Source organism: Scophthalmus maximus, chromosome 18, assembly GCF_022379125.1.
Source record: "Scophthalmus maximus strain ysfricsl-2021 chromosome 18, ASM2237912v1, whole genome shotgun sequence".
Classification (NCBI taxonomy): Eukaryota; Metazoa; Chordata; class Actinopteri; order Pleuronectiformes; family Scophthalmidae; genus Scophthalmus; species Scophthalmus maximus.
In genome coordinates, this window is record NC_061532.1 from 5,851,498 (window position 1) to 5,877,500 (window position 26,003).

General features: G+C 45.0%; 2 protein-coding genes across 5 annotated transcripts in view; both read right to left on the reverse strand.

The window, feature by feature from the left end:
* Window positions 1–769: 769 nt before the first annotated feature.
* On the reverse strand, window positions 770–9,778 carry gtf2a1 (general transcription factor IIA, 1). Of its 2 annotated transcripts, none has more exons than XM_047328468.1 (10): window positions 9,569–9,778; window positions 7,732–7,833; window positions 7,259–7,475; window positions 6,881–6,945; window positions 5,428–5,503; window positions 5,149–5,291; window positions 4,282–4,383; window positions 3,668–3,943; window positions 2,866–2,955; window positions 770–2,405 (listed from the first exon to the last, which is right to left on the reverse strand). In XM_047328468.1, the coding sequence occupies exons 1-10, from the start codon at window positions 9,596–9,598 to the stop codon at window positions 2,298–2,300; spliced, it is 1,209 nt and encodes a 402-aa protein (XP_047184424.1). In that variant the 5' UTR covers window positions 9,599–9,778; the 3' UTR covers window positions 770–2,297. The 2 variants fall into 2 exon arrangements, with proteins under 2 accessions (XP_047184424.1, XP_035472837.2); XM_035616944.2 differs by having other exon boundaries at window positions 5,167–5,291; window positions 9,569–9,746.
* Window positions 9,779–14,281: 4,503 nt separating this feature from the next.
* ches1 (checkpoint suppressor 1) overlaps window positions 14,282–26,003 on the reverse strand; it is a 56,676-nt gene continuing 44,954 nt past the window's right edge. For all 3 annotated transcript variants that reach the window (XM_035617729.2, XM_035617731.2, XM_035617730.2), the window contains 2 exons: window positions 19,510–19,618; window positions 14,282–18,333 (listed from right to left, as the gene is read on the reverse strand). In XM_035617729.2, the coding sequence (XP_035473622.1) occupies window positions 17,784–18,333; window positions 19,510–19,618 (659 nt within the window). In that variant the 3' untranslated portion in view covers window positions 14,282–17,783. The remainder of the gene's footprint in view (window positions 18,334–19,509; window positions 19,619–26,003) is intronic.

Below are 26,003 nucleotides of genomic sequence, written 5' to 3' on the forward strand. Positions count from 1 at the left end.
CCGACAGAGCTGCGAGTACATCGAAACCAAAAAGGGACGACAACCACTGTGGTTTGGCAACGTAGCGCTCGATGACTTTGAATAAGACTTGGACTGGAATCAAAAACGTCCGACACCGATTCATTCACCTGATTCACATTAGGGTTGAAATATGCAAGAGGTACTTTCGAGGCTTCGCGAAAGACGACGTTACGCATGTGAAGCATTAAAGGATACGGCCAATATATATTATCAGGTACAACACACACAACCAAACCGCGTGAATGTGGCCAGTACATTTTTAATACTTTTTTTCATAAACTCATCTATCATTTATGAATACCTGAAGTGAAATAAAGTTCAGTAGGCACACAAACAAACAACATCCGACAATATGGTGATTAACATAAAATGAATATTTTTTTTTTTTTTCAAACAATAACCACGGAGAGCTGCTGGATGCTGCGCTCTGAAAGCCCAGGATCTGTCGGGATGATGCTTAGTACGCTACTTGAATGTGTCGGAAACCTCTGGCACATTTAGATTTGTAATTTGCAGATGATAATGGCACATTAACGGTGTCTATCTAAGAGTCTTTATATAGATACTTTTTATTAATTGATGCTAGTAGGTTTTAGTCGGTGGGTAAAACTGATACAAATGTTTTTTTATGAAAAGAAAATCACATCGTATTCACTTTGTGGTTCATTGACCCCATCAGCGTTTCCTTGGTTTTCTTTAAAATCATTCTCCTCTAGAGAGCAGGCCAACGACCAGATCCACACATCAGTCAAAAAACACATACTTTATTTCAAATTGCTGCAACAGGGGCACTAAAAACAAACTGCAGAGAAACACACGGGCCCCGAATTTAAACTCTTGATAGAAAATATTCTTTTAAAAATCAGGAATAAAATGAAAGCACAGGGGAACACATGGTGGACAAAAATTTGGAACACAGCGTTATGAAGCTTAGTTCAGCCAACAGAGAGAGAGAAAAAAAGGAACACTTATGAGATTATAAGAGCACAGTTTGGTGCGGCTTTTCAACCTTTTCAAAAAAGTAGAACATTTCATGAACTTTCAGGAATAAATATAAAGAAAAAAAACCCCCAAAAAAAACAACAGGACATGGTTCTGCCCCACTCCGCCCCAAAAAAACTGATTATGGGGTGCGCAAGAAAAACTAACAAATTTTCAGGGAAAAGCAGTGACGACCCACACAAGACAGACTGGACCGAGAAGAGAGCGGCCGTGGTCTTTGATTAACTCGACTGATTTCACTACACATTGACAAACTGACAGTGCAAATTTTTCAGACGGTTGCAGGGAACTAAAATAAGAGCAAAGAAGATACACCAACAGGACAAACCATCAGACGTTTTTGTACAATTCCAAAATGAACTCAGTGTTGGATCTGTTCTTCCACTTTTTTTCTAATGTTATGGTTTTTGAGATAAAGATGGAATGAAGCTCCAGAGAAGCAGACAACGCAAAGATAACTGTATTTTTGGATTCAGCACTCCCTACGATATAAAAAAATGCCATAACGCTAACTATTAAGTTACTCAGAGATTCATGTGTTTTCATATGTGTTCATCGCCTGAACCCTTCAAACATATTTTTAAAAAAGGTTTAAAACAACAGCAGGTTGTTAAACTACATAAAAACACTCTGGAGCACCATTTTCATAAAAATTAACCGTGACAGAATTACGATCTAAGAACAGAAATGAGAAGCCGTTAGATTGTAGATCTGGCTGTTCTAAGGGCAGCGATCTCGACTGGTGGCACTAAGTTTGGACTTAAAAGTAGACAATGAGTCAATCCAGTCAACCGACTACAGTGCATTCATGAAGGTGGTTCTCGTGTATGGGGTGATGATGAATGACCTCTGACCTCACGCGACGGGGCAGGTCACGTCCCCCCTGGTCCACTACACCTGTGGGATGTGAAATGCTTTACTTTCCAAAGTGTGTGAATTCTCTCGGCAAAAAAGGGTAGAGAAGCCTGGAAGAGGAAGAAAAACTAAAAAGGGAAAAACAACGCTCCGCTCACGGGCTTTTCTTTCCCCCATAGGTTTCTCGTCCCGCAAAGGCTCGTCGAGTGTTTTCTGACGACACCCAGATTTTACAGTACCCTCACAGTCCTTTGGGTTTCTCAAGAGTTCTCAGAGACTCTGAAAGAAGTTTCCTGAAATGAATCCAGTCACAGGATATGGAAGGATACTGAAGTGTCTGTTAACTGGATAGAAGGAGTTACATAGCTCCTGCTCCTGTGTTTTTTCTTTTCTTGTTTTTTTTTTCTTCTTCTTATACTTCACCATTCAGCATCCCCAATGGCTTTGGAAAAGACATAGTCTCTCCCGTTCAGATTCATGATCCCGTCCTTCAGGTGGAATTTCCATTTGTTCTTACTTCTGTGAATCTGGGGAAGCAGATTTAAAAGAAATAAATGTTGTGGGCGTCGAGGACAGATGGACACCGCCTCGGTTTACAGTGGACATGGGCTCTGATGTCTTTAGCCCATGCACGCAGAGCGCTCAGCGGCTAACAAGTGTGTCGGGCGGAGAAAAGAGCTCATTTCCAACAGCATGAAGGACTGTGAAGACCTTTTAGTGTGCAACAGGCTTTATGCTGAAAATGTAATATGTGGGCAAAACATCCTAACGTCTGCTGCAGCAATATCTGACCATGTTTCACTGAGCTGAAATTACATCCATTTGTGTACTAAAACTAAACCGATCACAATTATTTTGTAGTTTCAGTTGTTAACTCCCAAGTTACCTGTGATAATGTTGTGGCTGCTTTATGCTGCACCTTTCATTTTTAATTCCTCATCTCACTCACACTCACACACACACACACACACACACACACACACCTACCTTGTCGTATTGGCACACCACTACATTCTCTGTATCAAACAGCTCCTGGTCCTCCTCATCACTGACGTCATCCTCACTGTTCAGTGGCTCCTGATGAAGACACAAAACCAACAAGATGAACGATGCATTAAGCCCTGGATGTGGAACAAAACTTTCAAATAGAACCTGGTCTATAGAACATTAAAACTGTGGTGACTCGACCCAACCGCCGATTCTGTTGAAGGGAGAAATGCTAGTGGATGATCCTTATCGTTATCTGATGCTAAGACGATACATATTATTACATAATTGTATTTATCAAATGAGTACAACGTGGAATAGTGTGTTTTCTTTTTTACCAGTTAAACTTTTGTCAAACTTGTTACACAAATGCATGTACTTCTTGACAGGTACACAGAGAGGGCAGGTGTTCTGCCTGCAGAGTACGGTCAAAACTTAATGGATTGTTTGATGATCCACGAGCCGACGGGGATTTCTCCCGATGCTGCTGATAGCCAGTCACGCTGTGACAGATGAGTCAATGTGTTTGTGTGTGAGTGTGTTTTTGAGAGAGAGTGAGTGAGAGAGAGTGCTGCTTACAGATCTACAATAAAGCAACAGTGCAAAACACCAAGTTGGATATGTTATTAGGGCTCTAAAAAATTATAATAAATACATAATTATTAGGAAACACTGCATTTCTAATCATCACCTATCTACGCAAAACCTCACAACACCACCACTGAAAAAAATCATCAGCCATATGGAATAGCAATGAACTCTGAGTTTTTTGTGTATTTACAGGAAATCCTCTGTTACCCACCTCCTCCACCTGACCGTCCTCGCCCCCGTCCTTGTCCTTCTCCTCCTCGTCATCTTCGTCATACTCCTCTTCCTCATCCTCGTCTTCCTCTGAGGAAGTGTCTCCGGCCCCGTCCACCTGCATCATCAGGGGAGGCTGCTGTGTTTGAGGCTGGGGCTGGGCCTGCTGCTGGGCCTGCACGGCGGCTGCACCCTGGACCTGCTGAACCTGCTGGACCTGCTGGACCTGCGCTGCCGCCTGACCGGGCTGCGTTGCCATGGCTGTTGTCTGCATCACCTAATGGGAAGAAGGGGCGCGGATGGAAAACAAGGGGTCAATATGACAATATGATGCCGGACTAATCCACCTTTCAGAGGTAAACATGTATAGAGTTACATATATGGAAAAAAAACACCAATCTATGGCAAGTTTACCAGCATGCTGTGTGCATGCCGACTAGAGAAAAAGTTCTAAAACAACCAATAATATGTATAATATGATGAGATTAAAAGTCTGTAACGCTGTTAAACATTTTGGGAAAACAGCACAGTATATTAGAGAAAAAAAAATGCATTGCAAAAAATTCCAGATGAGAACTATATAAATGGTTATGAATGAACTGGAGAGGTGCTGACCTGTGTATTGCCGTGGACTTTGTTTGAAGCCAGAACAATCTGCTGTGGCTGGATGATGACGCCCGTTTGCTGGGGCAGGCCTCCCTGCAGAGGAGCCAGGACCTGGAGAGTCAACAACAGGAGTCCACATTTTATAAAAGCTTTTACATTAACATTCATAAATACAAGAGACACAATTAGTGGATTTGATTCAATTTTCAAGCAGCAGGACCGTTTTGTAGCAATTGATGTGTTTAACTTCCATTTAACTATTACTGTATAGTAGGGTCATGCAAAATAGTACTTTGGAAAATTGTGTGAGCAGACAGTCCTGCTGATTTCCCACAATCATTCCATGTTTTTCATGGCATTTCTTTGACCATATTTCCACATTTCATATTTCTCCAACTGCCTCGTCGCCAAAAAGGAACCACAGATATGCAGCTAACAGCTTCATCCAACCTCATGTGTCAGGCGCAGATTTATGGACTGATTAGACATAGAATCACAATTATTATACCCTGATCAGCCACAACACTAAAACATGTAATGATGATTTTAATATTGTGGTTGATGGTGTTTTTTTTGACTTAGTAAAGCCATGGAGCCATGGAAAATGTCTGAAACTACAGAAAGGTTTTAAATACATCATCGTTGGTGGTTCAGAATGAACTCTTTCGAAACAGGCCGCGCACATAAACAGATGAGCCACAAGGTAAAAACCAGTGATTTGTTTTAATGTTGTGGCTCGGCTGTGTATACCGTAAGCTGCCAACTGCCTTTCTGAAGACCACAGGTGAACCAGGCAATAGCAGCTGTGTGGCACTTCAGCACACTTTAGGATTTTTTAAGGATTTCTCCTCTTCTGCCAAAGCCAGATGTCCCTACCTGTCTGAACTGGCATACCTGTTGTATGACCGGCGCCTGCACGCCGCCAGGCTGCATCTGCTGCTGCAGGAGGATCTGCTGCTGGGGCTGCTGGATGAGGTACTGAGCCCCGTTGGGTGCGCGGACCACCTGCAGGATCTGACCTGAGAGACGACACGACAGTAAGAGAGAGGAGTGCCAGGGAGCTGTCAGTGGATCAAGTCTATGTTTTAACATAATTATGAATATTCAGGAGCATTTTGCCGTGATGTACAGAAATGTCTGGGGTGAGTGTTTTACCTTGGCTGGTAATGAGCTGTTGGTATGGGGTGACCCCTGTGGGCAAAGCAAGCGTTGCTGCGGTAGCTGCTGCACTCTAGAGGACAAAAGGAGAACACGCACATGTGTGTGGATTATTTTCTAATAAAAGATATATTATTTAGTTTTTGTTACTATTTATCGTCACAGTCTCCTTGTGTTGTTCCGAGCTGCAGTGATAGAATAAGAAACTAAGAAAAGTAATCTTTCGGGAATTAAATCATCTTTATTGAATTCAAATAATGCACCATTATCCTCCACCACTATTTATTTAGTGTGATCAATTATCCCTCTGTTTATTAGAAGTTCTGTTATAAAACCAGAGTGGGACAGATGAAAAGTCTGGAACAGCAACATTTCACTCAATATAAATATCTGCTGCGCTTTATTATTTGTCACTTTAGTCTAAACTCTTTTGTCCCTGACAGGATCCTGTAGAATTATGACTCTGGTCTTCCAGTGATCTGATTGGTCAGTAGTTGGGCCGGTGACCGGCTGTGATCTCTTTGATCTGTCGAACTTAACCTGCTACAGATTAGCCGTCCTGCAGTGGTTACCATGGCGATTTACCCCGTAAGAGGAGAACCAGCTTCGTAGGACTGAAAAACCCAGGGTTTAAGTATTTATGGCCTAAATGTTTCCCTTTTAATATTCATGAAATACAGCACAACCACTTAACAATTATAGCGCACAGAAAATGCATATTGCACTGGCTGGAGAGATAAAAGGCAACATTTACATATTTGTACTTATTTCATGTTACTGTCTTGGTTTGATGTTGAAAGGTTAAAATATGCAAGTGGAGCTTAAAAACAATCGAGGAAAAACAACACGGTTGACTAGAGTCGCGCGGACGCAGGCCTCGACATTTACAGATTGTTTGTCTCCGAAGGAAAGTGTTGACACTACAATGTGATGTTTTTATTTGATGAAGGAAATGGGAGTGTAAGAGTATGTATCGCATCAGGCTTGATCTCCATTGCCTTTCCTCTCCTTTACTGTTATCCTGCTCTGAATAAAAAAAGACCTGCAGAGGTGTACTGTGATGTTTATTGACAGGCCTACTTGGTGCATTAGTAGGGGAGCAAAAACACGTGATAATTTTAAACTTTTGTGCTTATCTTGTGATGACAACAGACTAGCAGGGATTACATTTGGCATTACTTCACAAGTCTGTGAGCAAGAAAAAGAAGAGCTGTGCAAAGCTTTGATCATCACAGTGCAGACGGATCAACTGACCTTATTAAAAATCCTGCCGTTTTGCCCGCTGCCCATCCAAAATTGCAGGCCTGCAACTTGTTGACTGACCGGTCATAAGGCTGTAGTTTTTGGTTTGCCCCCCCCCATGTTGTACCGGTTTTTACGCTACTCTGAAGCACTTTTTGTGGCCCCACTACGATTCCATGTTTAGCACATATGCACATAATCCACCTACCATCCCCGTTGCATTCATGTGCTGTAGAATCTTGGAATCCTGAACAATGACTTGCTGCTGGGGAGCTGTTGAGAGAAACGCATTCAGGTCATATCATAACATAACATGCCCCACACCAGAGAAAAAAAGGTGTACAAAACAAATACTTGTTGTATAATTTGATGAGCTAATGGTTTATAAAAAAAAAAAAATCGACGTCATTAATGATGCATTCACTTATTGAATATATAATTCTTTCACAAAAAGGAAGTGGGATAAATTATTTAACACTACATACGACTTATAGATGGGTATTTCCACAACATGCAGAAGTTAAATGCATGTGTTTCTAGTCATGACCTTCGTCTCGAGTGGCGGTGCCGTTGCTGGACTGCTCACCTTGCTGCTGCTGGGGGGGCAGGATGACTTGCTGGGCCTGCGCTGGCTGCGTCACCTGCTGGATGTTTTGGACCTGCTGGACCTGCTGGACCTGCTGGACCTGCTGGACCTGCTGCTGTTGCTGCTGCTGCTGCTGCTGAGCGGCCTGCAGGGCTGCCTGCTCCTCGGTGTGGAAGCCCTCCACTGCCTTGGACTGCAGCAGTTTGTTCTCCCATAGCTGGAGGACAAGGTCAAAAAGAACATCGAAAAGGTCAAAAGAACATCATTTTGTCAGGAGGCTGTCTTCGACTCAGCCCGGTGCAAAAAGCAAGAATACTTTGTGGACAAGAAGCAATAAGTTGTTGCGAAACATTATTGTTTCAACGCAAAACATTAAATACCATTTTAGCCAAACTCAATCCATCCAGGATACTCCTATATATACTGTATCAATGTCAGGGAGAAGCAGGGATATTTCTCCTCTGGTGGCTCACCGTCTTCAGCTCCAGGAGCACCTGCTCGTCCACTCCCTCGTCCAGGAACAGCTCTCGCACCTCGTTGATCACGTCCTCGATCACGGACTTGTACAACTTAGGCTGAGGGCGAACGGGAAAATAGAAGAGCACATCGCCGTTACTGCTTTTTGCATGCTTTTTATGTATGTGACGACAACTTTGGCCTACTTAAACGGGGATATTATTTGGGTTCCTGCTTTCCAAAATAATATATGGTTTTATAGGAACACTTCAGCTTTGCAATAACAGCAGCCCATGACAGGTCAAATTCGCCTCGACAAATGAGCAGCAGTTCGCATGACATGGTTCTATCTGGTGTATAAACCCAACTGGGTATGGAACACTAGTCCACTGAAATATAATCCCTGGGATTTAGCTTGGACACACGCATGTATACAGGCCAGTGCGTGTCTTCTCTACTGATCCACGTTAACCAGATCACATGCACAGAACAACAACAACAACAACAACAACAGTTAAAGGGACAAAGCGGCCACAAAAGGTCGCGTTTCGGCGATGTGGAGAATAAAAAAGCGCCAGACGCCCAAACGCGCAGGCCACCGCCGCACTGCGTTGTCCCCGGCCTCCGGTCGGTGTCCGCAGCGCGGCGGCCCTCCTCGGGCCGGCGCCTCCCTCCCTCCCTCCCTCGCTCCCTCCCTCCGCCCGTCGGCCCCCGCCGTCTGTTCTCACACTATTTAAAGACGCGGCCTGCCGTTTATATGTCGAGCCGGTGACGTAGCGTCGAGAAGCGCCATCCCATCCCCGGCCGAGTCTATATTAGAGAGCCAACATGGCGGTGTATAAAACCGGGCGGCGGAGGGGAGGGAGGGCCACAACCGGAGAGAAGGGCAGGCGAGACGCGGAGGCCATTTTGCGGAGCGAGGCGAAGAGAAGCCGCGCGCTCGACGGCGACGTGTGGCGGGATGTGAAGGACATATTCTCTCTCTCTCTCGGTGCGTTCTCTTTGCGAGTGGCGCGGCGGAGAGCCGGACTACTTTGACATGAGATGGGAAGAAGTGGTGCTTCTTTTTGTTGTAGTTGTTTGGCGGGGGACGGGGCGCCTGCCTGCCTCGCTCCTGGCCGTGGAATGGTGGACCTCGACGAGGCACTTTCGACAAAAGGGCACTTTTAATTTTTTTTTCTCTCCTTCCCAACAACACAAGCTCGCTTCATTCCCACAGTGGATGGTGGCAAGGTGCTTTGCGTACATTTTGTATTTTTTTTTTTTTAAATTACGCCGGAAAAAATAAAACAATTCCAGCTCCGTTCACCTTTCTCTCTCTCTGTCTGTCCAACCAGTAAACTCATCGACACATGCAAACGCTTTCACTCGTAACTACAGTAACAGCACAAGCATCGAATTCTAAAAAAAAATATCCATATTTCTTTTTTAGCTTTAATGTTACAGTTCATTCAAACACTACTCGAACCGACCGACGATCGACTCATCAAAGCGGGAATCCAGCCACTGGGTTACAACTTACGAACTAGATTTTCCAACACTACACCTACAGATTTCACCAATTAACTTTTGTTTCCTGATTTTCAGCAAAAAAATGAAAAACATCTGCTCTCACGTTAAACCACTGCTCCTAACGGCTGCTGTTATTTTTTGAAAAAAAAATATATGTTTGGAAAAAAAACTGATTAAAATGGCCGATTGACTGAACTGAAAGCCTTCGTTTTATTTGACTAAAACAGTGAAGTGTTTGTTAAAACAGACTCATTTTTCTTAAAAAGCAGTTCATCGACAGCTTTCCATTAACTTTACCCCCGGTTTCCCCCCCTCTGACAATCCTTAGAGATTGGTCCTTACCACTGGGTTCGAGTTAGCCGAGCTCGCCATTGTACGCGCGTAGTGTGAAAACCACACGGACTTAGGCGAGAGGTAAGAGCCAAAAAGAACGAAAAACGACTTTAAAACAACTGGGTGCGGTCTTTTAAAACAGCCGGCATCGCGTTTGTAAATAAAACACAGTTTGATCGGTCTTATTTACAGTCCCGGGCTGCGACTCCCCAGCCGTCCTTCTTCCGCCGATGTCCTGCTTTATATACTGAGCGATGGAGCTGCGAGTGCGCGAGACATAGGGCAGTGTCACGCCGCACGTCTCGCGAGACTTCGCGAGAGCGATGACTAATCCGACGCGACGGATGACGGGAAATGTAGTTTTAATCCCAATAAGTGGTAAATCAATATGCACCGACCGCATTAGCTTAATAATTTACCGGTAATCATGGGCAACTGAACTGGGCCAACTGTACATATTAACACCGTTATCAGGCATTAATCAAAACATATACCACAGGCTCTCCACACAATGATAGGCCAGATGTTGATACTTGATATAGATATGATACAGACAATGGGTATTAAATTCGTGATCAGACTTGATTTGTGTAGGACTTTACAACAATGCCCTCCTCCCACCGCCATCCAAGCACAGAGCAAAACAATATTAACGGGAACTGAGGAAACGCCACCGTAAAATGATCAGATAAAGATAAAGGTTTTTAAAAAAAAGATAAAATAATAAAATAGAATAAAATGAAAAATCTGTAAAACAATATAAGATCTAAGTATAAATAAACAGACAGATAAATACATGAAATAAATAAGATTAAAGGCAGGACAAAAAGTTCGGTCTTGAGTTCGCCTTAAAAAATATATTCACATCCTCAGCTGCCGTCTGGTCTTCACGGGGATGTTTGGCCCACTGTTGTGTTTTTGTGCTAACTCTGTGTTAAATTAAAAGACCACCACCAAGAAGACCTGGGGGTCATTGATGTTTCACAGGTTAAAAGCAAATCTGTTCAATAGAAAAGACCAAGACCATCGGCAGCTAAATAAACCAATACAATTATTTTAAAATAAACTCTAAAGCTGGTAGAGCCAGTGCAGAGGCTTTAAATTCTCTGTTTTATTTCTGATGTGAAGTTCAAAAATGACTCCCAGGTTTCTTACTTGCTTACTGGGGTTTAGTGCCAGGGCTCGTGGTTTCACATCTCTGAGCCTCAGAACCAAAGACTAAGATTCTAAAGACTCTTGATCGAGCTGTAGAGAATTCTCCCCAACTTGATGACTCAAATATAGTTTCATACATTTTCAAGTGGCAGCATGTAGAAGTAAAGAGGACCTAAAATTGAACATTGAGGAACACCACAATTCATTTAATAACTAACTTTTTAGATGAACAAGTTTCTTCTTCTTATTATTATTATTCGTATTATTATGATCGTTAATTTATCAATAAGTTGACAACTACTTAATGTCAATTAGCCAATCATGTGTCAGCAGCACAATCCATAGCAGATCAGGAGCCTCAGTTAATATCAAATATCACAAAGGAAAAAAAAATATGATCGCATGGGAATTTAACCCGAAGCATGACTGTTGGTGCCAGACGTATTCATTTGATCATCTGATGATCAGTTTGATCATCGGTCTCTAGAGCAGGAGTGGTTTCATCCCAGCCCGCGGGGTAATTCATTCATACAAAAAAAAGTATCACAGGAATTCAAAGAAATTCTAATGACAGCAACCCTTTTTTTTTCTGTAATAAAAAAAAGAACCTTACACAAACACACATGGAGCTGCAATGTGTCATCGCCAACAAGCAGGTGAGGAATGTTGTACTTTCTTGGACAAACCATCAATATCCACTATCCACTGATGATGAAGGCCAATATCAGGCATCATTATAGTTGGCAACCTGCAGCTAAACTGGATGAGCTGCAAGGCCAATAGCACCTGATTGAAGTAAGTGCCCATCAAACGGAGTCTGTGTCCAACAAGACCCCAGTCTGACAGAAACAATGTCCTTCAGACACGTTTTGTGGTGAGCTAATAGCTGATTCCTCATCCAGAAGGAGAGCTTGTGATGGAGCCTTGTTGGAGGCTGCGGAGGCTGTTGGAACCAGACAAATTACATTTGTTCCAAAGTGTCAGTTTTGTTTCAAAGAGCCGTCGCAGGGCAGATTACTGATATGACACAAGATGCCGGAAACACACTCAAAGAAAAACGCAGTTTTTCTCTATGGCCTGCAATCAAACAGCAGACATAACAAAATAACCACCCGTGACCCGACTAGCCATTTGTTTTGGATGAGTGAGCAGCGCTTCTGTGGATGGAAACATCTTGTTGAAGAGAGCGGTCAGATGGGAGCGGCCGCACTGGGCTGGAGCTGACAGAAAGGCGAGGGCAACTCCAGTTAACTCAGATAACTGCTCTTTACAGCCGTGGTGAGCAGAATAGCACATCTGAATGTAACATGTGCGACCATGAGGTGGGTGGGCTACATTGGCGGAAGACCCTTTTCAGGTTCCTGGACTGGAAACATGTGGCCTTGTCCCGAAGACTCCGATGAAAACCGCAGATGGTTGGGTCACAATTTGGCAGGAATCCATGAACCCTACCGGCCTTGTGTCAACAGTCCAGGCTGCTGGTGGTGGTGGTGTGACGGTGTGGTGAAGTCAATCATGGTTTGAACGCCATGCCCTCTTAGAGTGTTGTTGCTATATTACCATATTGATTTTTGAACCATGAAAGTGTGGCCAGTGGACTCAAAGGGGGCACTGAGTGATTGTGGAGAAAGATGGTTTGTTGTTGATATTTTTTGACTGCACCGGTCGGGGCTCGAACCCGCAGACTCGGGTATGGGAGAAACTCAGAAGGCCCAAAGCCTCATGATGGAGTTGTCATGGGAACATGACGATTTGTATGCCAATAATTCTTGTCTTAGTGGTGTGAATGCTGGACGATTAATGAATAAGCAGACACACGCATACTTATACATTTACTTATATATATATATGTTAAAACTGCTTTTGAAAAGTAATACAAACTTCATATAAAGGGAAACACTATTTATGTGTAGCCCACCCTATCCATATTTTAGTACTGGAAGGGCTCAGAGTTCTTTAGTCCGGTTAACTCAATTCACAATAATGAATACTTTAGGTTTGGTTATGAGTTCCTGTATTCACCTTAAATGAACTGTCACCTCACCGAAATGAGTACAGCTACTTTCCCAAATATTCAACGTTTTCCAATATCGTTCTAGTAATTACACATTAACTTCCCACTTCCCACTTTTCCTACTCCTTCAGTGTCAGAAATGACCTTTTTTTATAGTTCATATTCAATTCCTACAAAATGACAAGTGAAGAGCACTTCTTGTGCAGCACCACCACGCTGCCACTAGAGTGTGATCACACTGCATCCACAGACCTCCAGGAAACAAGCATCTCTCACACACACACACACACACACACATGAGCGTGATCCATTCACTTTGTGCAGCATGCAACTATTTTAAACGTAATTCAGTGGGGGGGGGGGAGTTGAGTGAATTTTTCTGGACGAGCCACAGCTATAGGTCTTGTCGGCCTAATCAAAAACACACCTGCCCCGACTACCAGGGGAAATTTCCCCCAAAAAACAATAAAGCTTTGCAACAAATGAGAACTGACAAGAGGAACGTTACCTCCACTTCTGTCTCCATGGAAACTTGCCTCGCTGGTCATTCTGTGGATATGGATGATATGGACTGGGGGGAACGCAGCAAACCCCCTCTGTGCACCAATCCACTCAGCACCTCAGCGTGCCTCCTTTTACGGTGGAATGTCACAACAATTGATTTCAGTACGTTTTTCCCTCTCTCACTGAGATGAAGTCAGATGCCCCCCAATGCCTGGCGGGGAAAAACCCAAGAAGAGGAAATGATTTGGCATTTTCTTGTGATCAATTTCTGCGGAAAAGATGTTTGGACACTTGTGTTTTGTCCCCCCCCCAAAAAAATTTGAGATGTGACGAAACGCAAAGCAGTGTTACATCCCAGGCATGTCGCCTTTACCTTTGAGTCTGTCTCTCTGTAACTGAGTAGTATGATGCCCTCTAAAGATCTAGAGAAGGCACACTTTTTTTCTCCCCCCCCCCTCTTTCTTTGCTGTAGTTGCATAGCAACAGAGGAGCTGCTATAGCTCCAGTTGTGTTGGTGGTGGGAGCGCGCTGCACAGGGAGGCACCGGCTCGAGATTAAGCCCGTCTCGGCTTCAATTGTGAATGGGTTTCCACTGCCACACGGCTCCGAAATGGCACCGCTCGGATTGATAAGGCACGGAGGAACTCTTTGGTACACTTAACTCTTTTACTGCTTTCCCTGAAGAGGGGGGGGGGGGGGGGGGGGGGGGGGCGCCGAGTTTGACTTTAATCAGAAGTATTGAACTTGAATGATTAGAGGAAGTAAATGAATAATTAACTGGCGGGAGGAGGCACGGTTATGATAAGACCCATGTTGATGGGAATATGTGAGGTTAATTATTGGGGTCAGTCTCGAGAGCAAATCAAAGTCTCCAGTCTTTCAGGGCAGTCCGTGTGTGCTGCATGTTGGAAAGCCGATATGCTTTCTTGTAAGACCTTGCTATATTTAGTGTATAAATTTGATGCAATAATACGCCGCATTTGTCAGGGCCGTGTGAAATATGAGCCGCCAATGGCGCCGTCAGAAACAGAACAGCCAAACTCATCTTCTGCAACTTGTATTTTTTTTTTTTATTATTGCAACCAACTGGAAGACAATACATCACATAAACATCATTGTAGTTTTTCAGAAAAATGGAAACAAAATAAAACGACATTTATATATTTTTTTTGCCACGGTATTGGACAACGTTGATATTTACACGTAGTGATGAAATAGGTCTTGAAATCATTCTTTGGCAATATGATTGCACAATAAGGAGAGAATTTAACATTTACTGGGAAAACAAAACAAAAAAAAAAAACAACAAAAAAAAGAACCCCAACACCTGGGCGCACTCTGCATCACATCTCACGGATCAATAACAGTTTTGCATTTTGACATCTCTAACCTATGGCTTTCCAATATTCAGCTGAGACAGTCACAGAAAAAAAAGAATGGCAGTATTGTAGATAAATTCATCAGAGAGAAAACAAAACCGAACATGAACATGGCCACTACATCTCTTACAGCGTCTCACTGTATGTTTGGCAGGTTTGAAAAGAAACACTTATTTTAAAGGGGCTTTTCAGGCAGTAAAGTGAATTTTTCCTGTTGCTTTAAAATCGTCCCAGGTATGTATTTATGTGTCGTGTTTTCCCGGGACGCGCAGGTCACGGGGCTCACCTTTCCCGCGTGTCACCGAGTGAGTCAGAGGAGAGAGGAAAAAGGGCGGTTGCTAAAGCAACGCGTTCTCCCCCCGACATGCCTCTTGCCAACCGAACACGTTATTAGTCACCACAACAGTGGATTGTTGCTGCAAGAATACAGCAGAGTGCTTGACCCCGGGGCCGCGGGAGCACTCAGACAGATATCAGACGAGAGACGGATGGCACACAACAAGAACACTGACAGTGTCTCCTTTTAGCCTTTTTTTCTTCTTCTTTTTTTAAATATGCCGGCATTGGACACCATACGAAATACAAAGCCAGTGATGCATGCTACAGGTGGCAAAGGACTGTACCAGTGGATGGGACATGCATTTTGTTTTTGCCTGCTCGGATCGCTGACGATCACTCGGCGTCAAACAAGAACCTCGTGTGACTCTGCTGCTACACCCAGAACCCAGCCTTTGTTTTCCTCCAACAAATCTCTTCTTTTTTTTTTTAGCATCTGTGCAAGTGAGGGAAAAATGAACGCTATGATTCACAGCAGATTTAGGGAGCGCATGCCCAGTAACGGCAGTGCAGTGTCTATAAGCCTTCTGACGCAAGAAAACGTCTCCTGCAAATTTCGATCAATGCGAAGGGAGATTCGCAGACACGTAGTTGAGTGGCAAAGAATCTAACTCCGATCTCCAGACTGGGCTCTCGAGACAAACATATGATGGACTGAATGCAAAGCTTCACAATCCACATGTAATACCTTCAATCAAAGGGTTAAAAAATACTGTATGTCAATTATAAAAAAAAGACGTTAATTGTGTCATTGATGCCATCTCCTACATCCCTCCTCCTTTTCAATTCAACTCCCATGAAGCCTTTTTTCGAACTTTTTTTTTTTAGAGGCATGAGGTTCTGTCTGGAAGTTTCCTATTCCCGTCTGATCCGCACGTTAAACACTGAACACTGCTGATGGAAAATAAAGGACACGTGTACATTTACACACAGAGAGAGAGAGAGAAAATAAAAAAACCTAAAAAAAACGACGACAATAATGTTATAAATAAAGACGAGTAACGTTCTGTCATACAACAGAGGTGACGAGGGCAGGCAGGCAGGCACAATGTTAAAGGGTGTGTGTCCCTTGGACACACAAACGCACACACTCTACAGGCGTGTTCTGAAATAACACTGGGGTTAACACTGAACACCGAAAAAAACATAAAAATAAAAATAAAAATAAAATATCACTGTACAGGCAGAAGAAGATTGAAGCCCACCCCATACGAGGTGAGTGAGCTGGCCTACAGAGCCTGAACCCCGAACCCCGGAGGTGGCCCCCCGGGGCCTTAAATTGCAGAGTGATCTCCCAACATTCCTCCCTGAAGATGTGTCTTTGAAAGCCCGCTCAGAAAAAACAAGAAACCCCAAAAAGATTTAAAGAAAAGAAAACAAAAAGAAAACCAAAAAACTCCAATATAACCACGGGTATAAGAATTGGCGGCAAAACTTTTTTTTCTTTCCTCTAGGATCAAGGTTTATATGAAAATAAGTCATGCTTCATGCTAAATACATTGTTTATCTTACATGATCTTTGAATAAAAAAGATTTGCTTTTTATCTTATTTACAAGCACCCATGCAATATAACTGAGAAAGTCCTGCAGGTCAAATTGCTTCAATTAAGAAAGGAAAAAAATAAAATATTTTCTAACCTTTTTACAGAGTTGCCCGCGCGGGACAAATTGCTTATATCTTTATGAGGGTAGAGTGGAGGGTAAACAGACACGGAACGGGAAAAATCTAAAAACCCCACAGTTCATGTATATAGTTTTCTTTGACGTTGTCAAATGAAGAGGAAGGTGTGGCAGCTACTGGCAGCTATGGTATCTATACCGGGTGACTACGTCTATGGACAGAAGTACTTGGGGGGGGGGGGGGTTCTCAGGGACGTTTACATTATGCAACAACAACAACAAAATGAAGGAGATATTGCCTCAGACCCGGCACACTATCCATCTCTATGGTGATAAACATTACCCCTTTTTTTTTTCTTTTTCATTTTAATATATCTATTCTTAAATACTATGAGTGCTCTTGAAATAAACCATGTCTTTACCCATGATGTTTTTATTATAAGTGGCGTAAAATAATCTTAAGTGCATGAATATATATATCACATTGGGTTTTACAATTATTTCGACACTCAAGGTCGTCCTCACTCTCGCTCTTCTTCACCACTATGCCTTCTTCTTCTTCTTCTTCTTTTTTTTGTCAGCTGTCGTATCGGCTACATGAAGCAACCTGGTCGCTTATCTTTGGCACAGTCTCACATTTGTGCTCGTGGATGTCGGAGAGTGACGCCTGCGAGCGGCCGAGAGGGCCCCCCCCCCCTCCCCCGCGACTCGCCCCCGTCGGCATCGCTGCAAGATTGCTACAGATTCACATGGGAACAAACAGGTAGGACAAACGGCCACCTCCCGCTCGGGTACCGCGCCGCGCGCTCCCTCGATGTGATTCAGTTAAGTCGGGTTTCGACTTTTCCAAATTAGTGACAAAACATGCTCGTGTGTTTTTTTTTATGGCTTTCATCCCCTTTTTAAACAACAAAACAACAGAGACACATGAGAAATACCCATTGATGTTAGTGTTGCTGAACATGTAGGAAAACATAGATTTTTGATATTGCCACAAATAAGTAGGATTCACCTAATGCCCTGCAGATAGATAGAGGGAGATGAGAAGAGTCCGTTGAGAGTAATGCTGTCGTAACTTTACCTGTTGACCTATTTGTGTATTGTATGTGTGTGTTTTGTGTGTTAATGTGTGCGTGTGTGTGTGTGTGTGGGCGTGCGTTGAACTGTATACTGTCTGTGTGTTTGCATGACTATGTACTTGTTCTACGTGTGTGTATTAGTTTCTCAGGGCCTCTTTCTGCTCCTTCTGGCCCTTGGCGGTGCGGTTTGTGATGTTGTTGAGGCAGGCTCGGACCCCCGCCAGGTGGAGCAGCGACCCCGCCGCCTCCTTCATCTCCTCGTCGTCGCTCTCCGGCGGCTTCTCCACCGCCGCCGCGCGCCGCTTTTTCAGCGGCAGCGTGTCGCTTATGCCCCTCGCTCGGCTTTTGGTCCAGGGCAAACTGCTGCCCGCCAGCGTCCCCGCGCCCGACCCCGAGCTACGTCTCTGTCCGCGCAGGGGCTGCTGGGAAATGTAGGCGGCGGCGGCGAGGTGGGAATCCAGTGGGATCTCCCGGGGCTCGGTTTTGACGTCCGACTGGATCTCCACGGCGATGATGTCGTCGTCGTCCAGAGGGCAGGAAGAGGCCGCGACCTGGGAAGAGCACAGCCTGCTGGGGGATTTGGCGGTGCTGTAAGTGTGGTCATCCTGGAGGTCCTCGCCGCAGGGCGGAGGCGAATAGCAGGATGGGCTGTCCTGTCCTCGACTTAGATAATCTCCCAGGGATGATCTGTATGAAGCAAGGACACAGAGCGAGAGAATATTGTTACTTCTGCTGTCACGCTGCCAGCCAGGTGGCCTGCCTTTCCTTCGCGTATACGCTTCACTCCACTGAAGCTGCCCCAGTTTGCTCTGCATTTAGCTGGAAAGAAGAAAAAAAAGAAGAAAAAAATCCGAAGATAATCTATCACCCTCAAATAGCCCCCCTGGGCCTGGTGTGCTGTGCATATTTCTCGGGTCAGATTAAAACCTCGTATCTCTGAAAAAAGAGCAGAATCACTTCCAGATTGCCACCTATGCATTTTTCCCCTAACGACGCAGCTCTCGCGTTCCCCGCGGTTGTGGAATTTGCTCAGCAAATAAGGGACCTTGCTCGCAAAGCGCTAGAGTCAGATCGCCGCAGAGCGACGATTGTGCAGCGGAGCCGTTTTGACCGCGGTCCACACTGCGCGGCGGCTCATGCATTATGTTGCAAAACACATATTTTGCCTGATTAGTCAGGAGACACCCTCTCCGTGAGACATTAAAGGACAGAGGTGTATTCAGACAAGCGAATAAATCAAAAGGAGCTTCAGCAGCGAGCCCCTGTCCCCTGGACATTTTCTCCCCCTTTTCAGAATGAGAGGGTTAGCATATTAATATCTTATAAGAAAAACATGCACCCCTTACAGTGATCAAATATTCACTGCATACCTTTAGTGAGCCTTTGGGTATGTTTAATTCATTAATTCTGCGGCGCAGACCATCATACTCTTATGCTCCTATGATGGATGTGCATGTCCATGCATGCTCCGAATGTCTTTTGAATCAAGAGGCCTCTCCCACCAATAAACCTGTGTGTCTGTCTGTGTGTATGTGTGCTTGTGTGTGTGTGTGTGTGTGTGTGAGACCGTTATATAAACACACCTGGATGAAATGTTCTGCCCAGCGGGGGAGCGCGTGAACGTCTCTGACTTTTGAACACAATAAAGATGTAATTATGTAAACTATCAGTGGAAAGTTTCGGTGCAAGGTCTGGTCCGTGTAGGTGTGGTGGAGTCGTGTTTGTTTGGAGGCTACTGTGTGTGTGCATGCGGTCGAGGGTGTGTCTGTGTATGTCTGCGCGGGAATGCGTTCGAGCAGGGACCGACCTGGCTGATTAATCACACGGTTGACGGGCGACGGCGGAAGCAACTGTTTTACCCACCTTATGGCCGAGGTTCTGCTCCCCACAGGGCTTACGGGTAGGGGTCTGATCACGGGGAAGAGGGCCTGGCTCCTGACGCGGGCGCCATTTTGGATGACGCCGCGGGGAACTAAAAAAGAGAGAGCGGAAGATATAGGGACTCACATGAGACACGAAGACAGATCCGTGCCACATTGTTTCAAGATCAATCCCGAGGAGGGAAGTGTACAGAGGGAGCCTCTCCAAGATCTGCCCGGACCTCGATAAGGCTCGGCAGCCGTCTGAGGAGGCCAACAGGGCGATATTGATGAGCAAGGCGAGGTTAAATTGAGCAAGAAAGCGTCATAAATGAGTTAAGGCCGCTGCGAGTCATTCAATTACCAACGACCGCTGGGCTCGGCTACATCCAAACCCTCTGATGCTGCGGGCCGAACAGCAGGCGGCCGGAGATCAGAGGTGGACACAGACTTTAGAATCCAAGAGCATTGGCATGTTTGTTCTGTATTAAAACTTTGTTATATACACATTAAATGCATTTTTTAAGGCAATTTATATTTGTACAATACTTATAATTCTGAAAAACAAGGGAATTCTTTCTATATTTATTAAAACTAAAGGCAATTTCCAGTCTGTGTCTGGATGTAGGGCTGTTCAATCACAATTTCCAAAAGCTCAAGCTGGCCCAAATACTTGGTCCTTGTTTGTTTTTTTCCAACCAAGAGTCTCCAAATATTTAAAGTTTAATATCATAGAGAAATAGAAGAAAACCAATGAATACTCGCATTGGAGAAGCTGGAAACAAATAACTTCAATAATGTATCAATTCAGAAAATACTTTCCGATGATTCTTTTCCCGTCAACAAATAGTCTTTTTACTTCCTCCCGTGGCACTTTGACGTCAAGCTTAAATTTAGAACTGGTTTAGCTTAGACATTAACACATCTGTCTTCATCGTGTCCCACGGCTCACTGTGAATACAAAATGTTTGACAAAACCTCAGCCAACCTCCGAGACAGGACGTATGAGATGTAGATGCAGACAAGGGTTTGGGGAAAAATACTAAGAGATTCAAAGTTTCCAAGAGTCCATCAATAAGTGGAAGTGGAAGTTTGGACCTACTGAGCTCTGGTCAACAGAAACCAGGCTGGAGGGACGTAGGTCGGGGAGGAGGACATGGGCTGGCCAAGTTTTCAAAGAGAGTGGAAAACCTGCCAGAAGGACCACGGTCTCGACAGCACTCCATCTAAGTGCCATTTCACTCTTCTGAATAAACAAGCATATGGCGAGCCAACCTGGACTTGGGCAAATAGCGCTTTCTCTGATCTAATGAGACCAAAAAATGTAATTCCCGGGCCTGAACGCCAAACAGCAGGTGCTGCTTATCGCCCCGGCCGTCGCCCGGGCGTCACTACCACTGCAGCTGCATCTTGGAAGTGTTCATGCAAACGGAGACGTGGAGGAAAAACAGCGGACTGCACCTTTTCCGGCAACACAATGGCCCTGCACCACACTTCCGGGGTAACAGGCCGGCTTTGCAACAAATCCTTGAGCGTCCTCGAGCGGCCCACCCAAAGCCTGCACTCGGGGCCGTCGGAGAATCTACGGGGAGAGCCGGAGATCACGGGTTACAAAAGCCCCTGATCCACACTGGTACTAGACGCAAAGCTCGAAGATGCCATCGCTGTCGATGCAGGTTCTAATGTATTGCAGTGATATTTGGTTATGATTGTTAATATATATATATATATATATATATATATATATATATATATGTAAGAAATTTTAGGAAATACACTTCCAGACGAGAGGATTGACACAGCTCTTTCTGTATGTTAAATATGAGCATAACGATTGGAAACGGGGAAAACATGTCGTTTTTACAATTTTTTTGTACAGATTAAATAAAACCAGGAGAAACAAGTTCATTGATGAGTTTCAGGGAAGATTTTATTTTATAACTTTCAGACGGAACCAGGCTAACTGTCAACCCCGTTTGAGGAATGTCTGAGGCCGACGACACGGTAAAGACGACACGATTGAGAGGGAGGTCGTTCATTGTTACGTCTCCTGGGATTCTAAAGATGTTGGACAGTCAGCGTTGCATTTTATGTCTTTCATTTTACACTTTAAAAGCATTTAGATGATGCGTTTAAAATCGATTGGGGCAGGGTCAGAGTTTGTTGTCAAGTGAACATCAAATTTTTAATTTGATCAAAAAGAAATAATCACTACATCTTTATAATGCCCACAGTGAAATTACCTCTCTTCTTTCCCTTCTCTCCCATATTCAGATATCTGCCACTGTCCGAGAACTCGGAAATACAAATCTCTTTGACAATTTACTTTGTCATGAATAGTTTTTTTTCCTTTTGCTTTGAAAGAAGAAAAAAGACATTTAACCTGTGATGCCATCTGGGTGTAAAATGAACCTACGTGAAAGAGAATCCGTTTAAAAAAGATGGTTCAGCTTCCAAAGTGTCCAGGGAGAAAGACAAGGGAACTTCTTCTTTTTTAACAACCAACAAATTAAAAGTATAAAAAAACAACGACCCCTAAACTCTTTAAAATTAAAACAAACCTCCAGAACCTCCAAATAAAAGTTTGTTTCTTATGCTGAAGCCCCAGACTCTCCATCAAGGTCAAACGTCTGCCTCTGGTTTCCTTTGTGTGAATAGACCTCATCTATATAGTTTTACTTCTATTATCTGTGTAAGAGAAGAGAAGAGAAGAAGTGTGTTTGCATGTCAGCCAGCAGCTCTCATTACTCAGGGCTGGCTGCCCACCACAGCCATCCCAGTTCACTGAAACAGCTGTCATTTCCATCTCTGGGGTCAGTTTGCATTTCACAAATGATGACCTGCTGTTCGCTTTGTCTGCTGCGGAGGCATTTGTTAAGGTGCGAACGCTAAAAACCTTTGCCGCAGCATCAATATACACTGTAGCCGAAGCGGTCTTTTTTTTCTTTTCCCCGAAGCCAATACGGTAAATCTATGATCGATGCTACGAGGGGGATTTTAATTCTCCCCGGGAAACCACGAGCTCATTAAAACATACAAGTTGTCATGACGCGACTCACAATCCCACGACGTGTAATCGCTTCACGCAGTAACACACACAAAGATGAATTATGATGGGTCTCGTTTGTCGTTCGTCATTGTTGCTGTGTTTTTTGTTTTTTTACTCTTTCCCCCTGCCGGCTGTGTCCACAGTAATCTCATTCACTCCAGTTGCTGTGACTCTGCCCCTGATATCTCCCGCTCTGCTCTCCATAACCTTATAAGTAAGTCGCCGCACAGAGTCTCTTTTGTAATCTTGATCACTCGTTGCGTGGTTGTGTGTGTGTGTGTGTGTGTGTGGGCAGTGCATTAGGTCTCCCCGGGTTGACATGCACGCACACACACACACACACACACAAACCCCTCCTTCCCCACCTCTCGCTCCAGTCAGGCTTTGGGTTGCCATAGCAACGGCTCCCCTTCCACATGCCACAGAGTGGTAGATCATGCATCAGCAGAGAAAGTGATAGAGAGAAGGAGAGAAAGAGAGAGAAAAAGGAGGAGGAGGAGGAGGAGGGGGGCGGGAATACCAGGCTCTGTTTGACATGGCCTCTCATAGCTCAAACACACACTCCTGACCACCAGTGTTTACCCTAGATACACACACACACACACATACACACACACTTACCAAGCACGAGTACAGACAACTCTCCTGTTACGCGTGCGTTCTGTATTTTTACCGCCTGCTCTTCGCTGTTTGAAATTCTCAGCAAACACTTCTCTTTGTCTTTCTAATTCCGGCCTCTCTTGTTGATGTCTTTCTCTCTCTCTCTCTCTCTCTCTCTCTCTCTCTCTCTCTCTCTATCAATCTCGCTGTCATGGTATGTATAGTAGTGACTCATACCTCCAGCCGAGCATGCACGCTGTCTCTGCAGGTAAAAAGCCCGGGACATATGCTGAGGAGATGAAGTGACAAACTAAGCCGGGAGAGGGAGAGAGCGGCCAGCGCTCCCCCGGAGCCCGGCGCTCACTAAACTGAGATTCAGATTGAGAAAAAACATTCTACTGGCTCAAAGCAATAAAATCAAAATAAAAAATCCCACGACAACGCTCAGCTTGGTAGCGGAAAGCAGGCCGAGCCGAGGAAGAAACATGTGAAAAATAAAAGAGAAGTTTCTTTCTGCTTCTTTTTTCCAGGAGAGAAAATATCCTCGAGTTTGTTCTTTTTGTCCCTGTGTCTGGTCCGCTTGCTTTGCCTTTTTATGTCTGCTTCCTACGTCTTTCGCCCGCCGCACACGCCTCCCCGCCCGTTTTTCCAGGCCGAGGCGAAAGCCCTCGGCGTCCCTCCCCTCTCTCCGGCTCTCTTGCGCCGTGTGCGCACTCGGCCTCCTCTGCCCCCACTGCTAAATGAGTTCCACATGGCCCCTGCAGGGCCGCTCCTCTGCCGGCCGCGCACGGAGACGCACGCGCTCGCTGAACTCACAGCGGCAGTCGGAGGGTTCGGAGGTCACATCCAGCAGACATTTGCGAACGCAACTGTTTGAACGTGAGCTCTCGCTCAGTCAAAACACTCCTCCTCCCCTCTCCCTCCTGCCTCTCGGCCCGCTTGGCTGCCGTGTGTTTCAAACTGAGCGCAGAGTTTGAGGGCAGGACGCACACTGGATGACTGGACTGCTGCCGGGCTGAAGTTGCTGGCAGTTGAACTGGATGGCTAACTGGCTTCTCTATCCGTCACTCCAGCGTGAGTGTTTAAGCGGTTGGCTCACTGACTAGAGCTATGACGCTAAATAAAGGCAAGACTTCATAACTGTAACTTAATAAAACCCTGTTTGCGTCAGACATGAATCATATCGAGCCAAAAATGCTCATCGGTAGAATTTGCCAAACACCAATTCCCCTACGCATTTCATCCGTAAGGGCTCGGGATAACTTGCAGTTTGCCTGAACCACAGTGAATATGTCGATTTTCTCATGGCGGAGCACTGAGAGACCAAAGATCGCCCGTTATTTTGGCGACAGCACTATATGAGGGCAAAAATTAAGACCTCATTTCCCCCCCACCCACATTTAGCTGTAAGAAATAAGCGGCCGTTCCGTCTTTCACAGCGTTACAGCAGTTAATTAAAACGTACAATTTGGCTGTGGTTTGAGGTGTGAATGAGACATATAATTGAATATCATCCACGTACAGTGATTAAGGATACCTTTAAAGTGCCCCATTAACTGTCCAGATGTGCATATACAAAGCGGACAGAATAGGAGCGAGGACTGAACCCCGGGGGCACAATGCAGAGTTTCAGACGACGGCACCGCCGACAGAAACGGCGAAGCTCCGACCAGAGAGGTTTCTTCCACGCCTCGGGCTAGAAAAAGGGGCTCAGCGATGGGCCCTGTCGTTTCAGGGTAGAGATGGGAGCAAAGTTAGATTTTTATTTGAGAAGTGGTTGAATAAAGGCTTGTTTTAATTGAGCAGGGGACATGAGCAGATAACAGCCGTTGATTACGGAGTGCACAGGAGAGAACAAATTGAATGACTATAAGTGAAATCAAAAATTCTAATTGCTGCTTTCTGGTCTTCTGTGGTAATAAAAAAAATAGCAAAGTGCAATTAAACATTTAAGAGGAGGTCAATTTTTCCACTGACTTGAACACACACTTGTAGCTGACAGGCTAATAAGGCCTCACATCTGGCTTGAAATGAATCCGACTGAAATGAGGTTCCCGACGAAATGATAGCAGGTAACTTAAGAACTTAAATAAAGCAGGGACAGTTTGGCTGACGGGATCCTCCATAATTCAGAGCCACTGAATGATGGACCTCGGGGGTTGTGGGTGTGGCCACCAGCCATTGTCCTTGCGTTCAAACTGAGCCGGTGCTGGGGGCCACAGGGAGAGGCAGATCTCAGCCCACATCAACTCAGATGGAAACAGCTTTGAAAGCTCTGGGAATGGGAGATGGAAGTAATAACAGAGGGCACTAACAGCCCCAAACTCACTCTCTCTGGCAGCTCCCCCCCCACACTCTTGTTCCCTGTCTTTGCCTCTGGCTGTCTGCCACAACTTTCTCTCTCTCCACTGCTGCCGAACATCACGCCCGGCACCTTTCGGCCCATTCTCTCCCTTCATAAAAACACATTACACATTTAAAAAGTTTCTTTCTTTCCCTGTCTCGCCCCGTCACATGTGCGCTCCATGCTGGTACTTCCCCCCGCACTGCCTCCCTCTCTGTCTATCTATCCATCTTTCCGTCCGGGCCCCTCAGACACATCACTCTCAGATTTGCGTGTCCAGAGGGAGACCAGGTTTTCAGACACTCTCTCCAACCTCGGCTCCTTGACCATTACGACTCCATTATCAGCGGCAATGGAGGGCGCGCCGCAGACGCCTAATGTATCCATTTCCCCCTCCATTTAGGACTCGGCGGCCCAGCGAGCTCCTGGAGTGCTCCCTGATTGGGATTGAATGTCCATTTAAACTGCCGTCCAGTCACCAGGGGGGAGGTCGGGAGGAGAACAC

Coding starts and splice junctions, on each gene's coding strand:
- gtf2a1 (XM_047328468.1), bottom strand. CDS start 9,598: ATGGCGAGCTCGGCTAACTCGAACCCAGTG. Junction 3,944..4,281: donor AAGTCCACGGCAATACACAG/GTCAGCACCTCT, acceptor TCTTCCCATTAG/GTGATGCAGACAACAGCCAT. Junction 2,956..3,667: donor AGGACGGTCAGGTGGAGGAG/GTGGGTAACAGA, acceptor TGTCTTCATCAG/GAGCCACTGAACAGTGAGGA.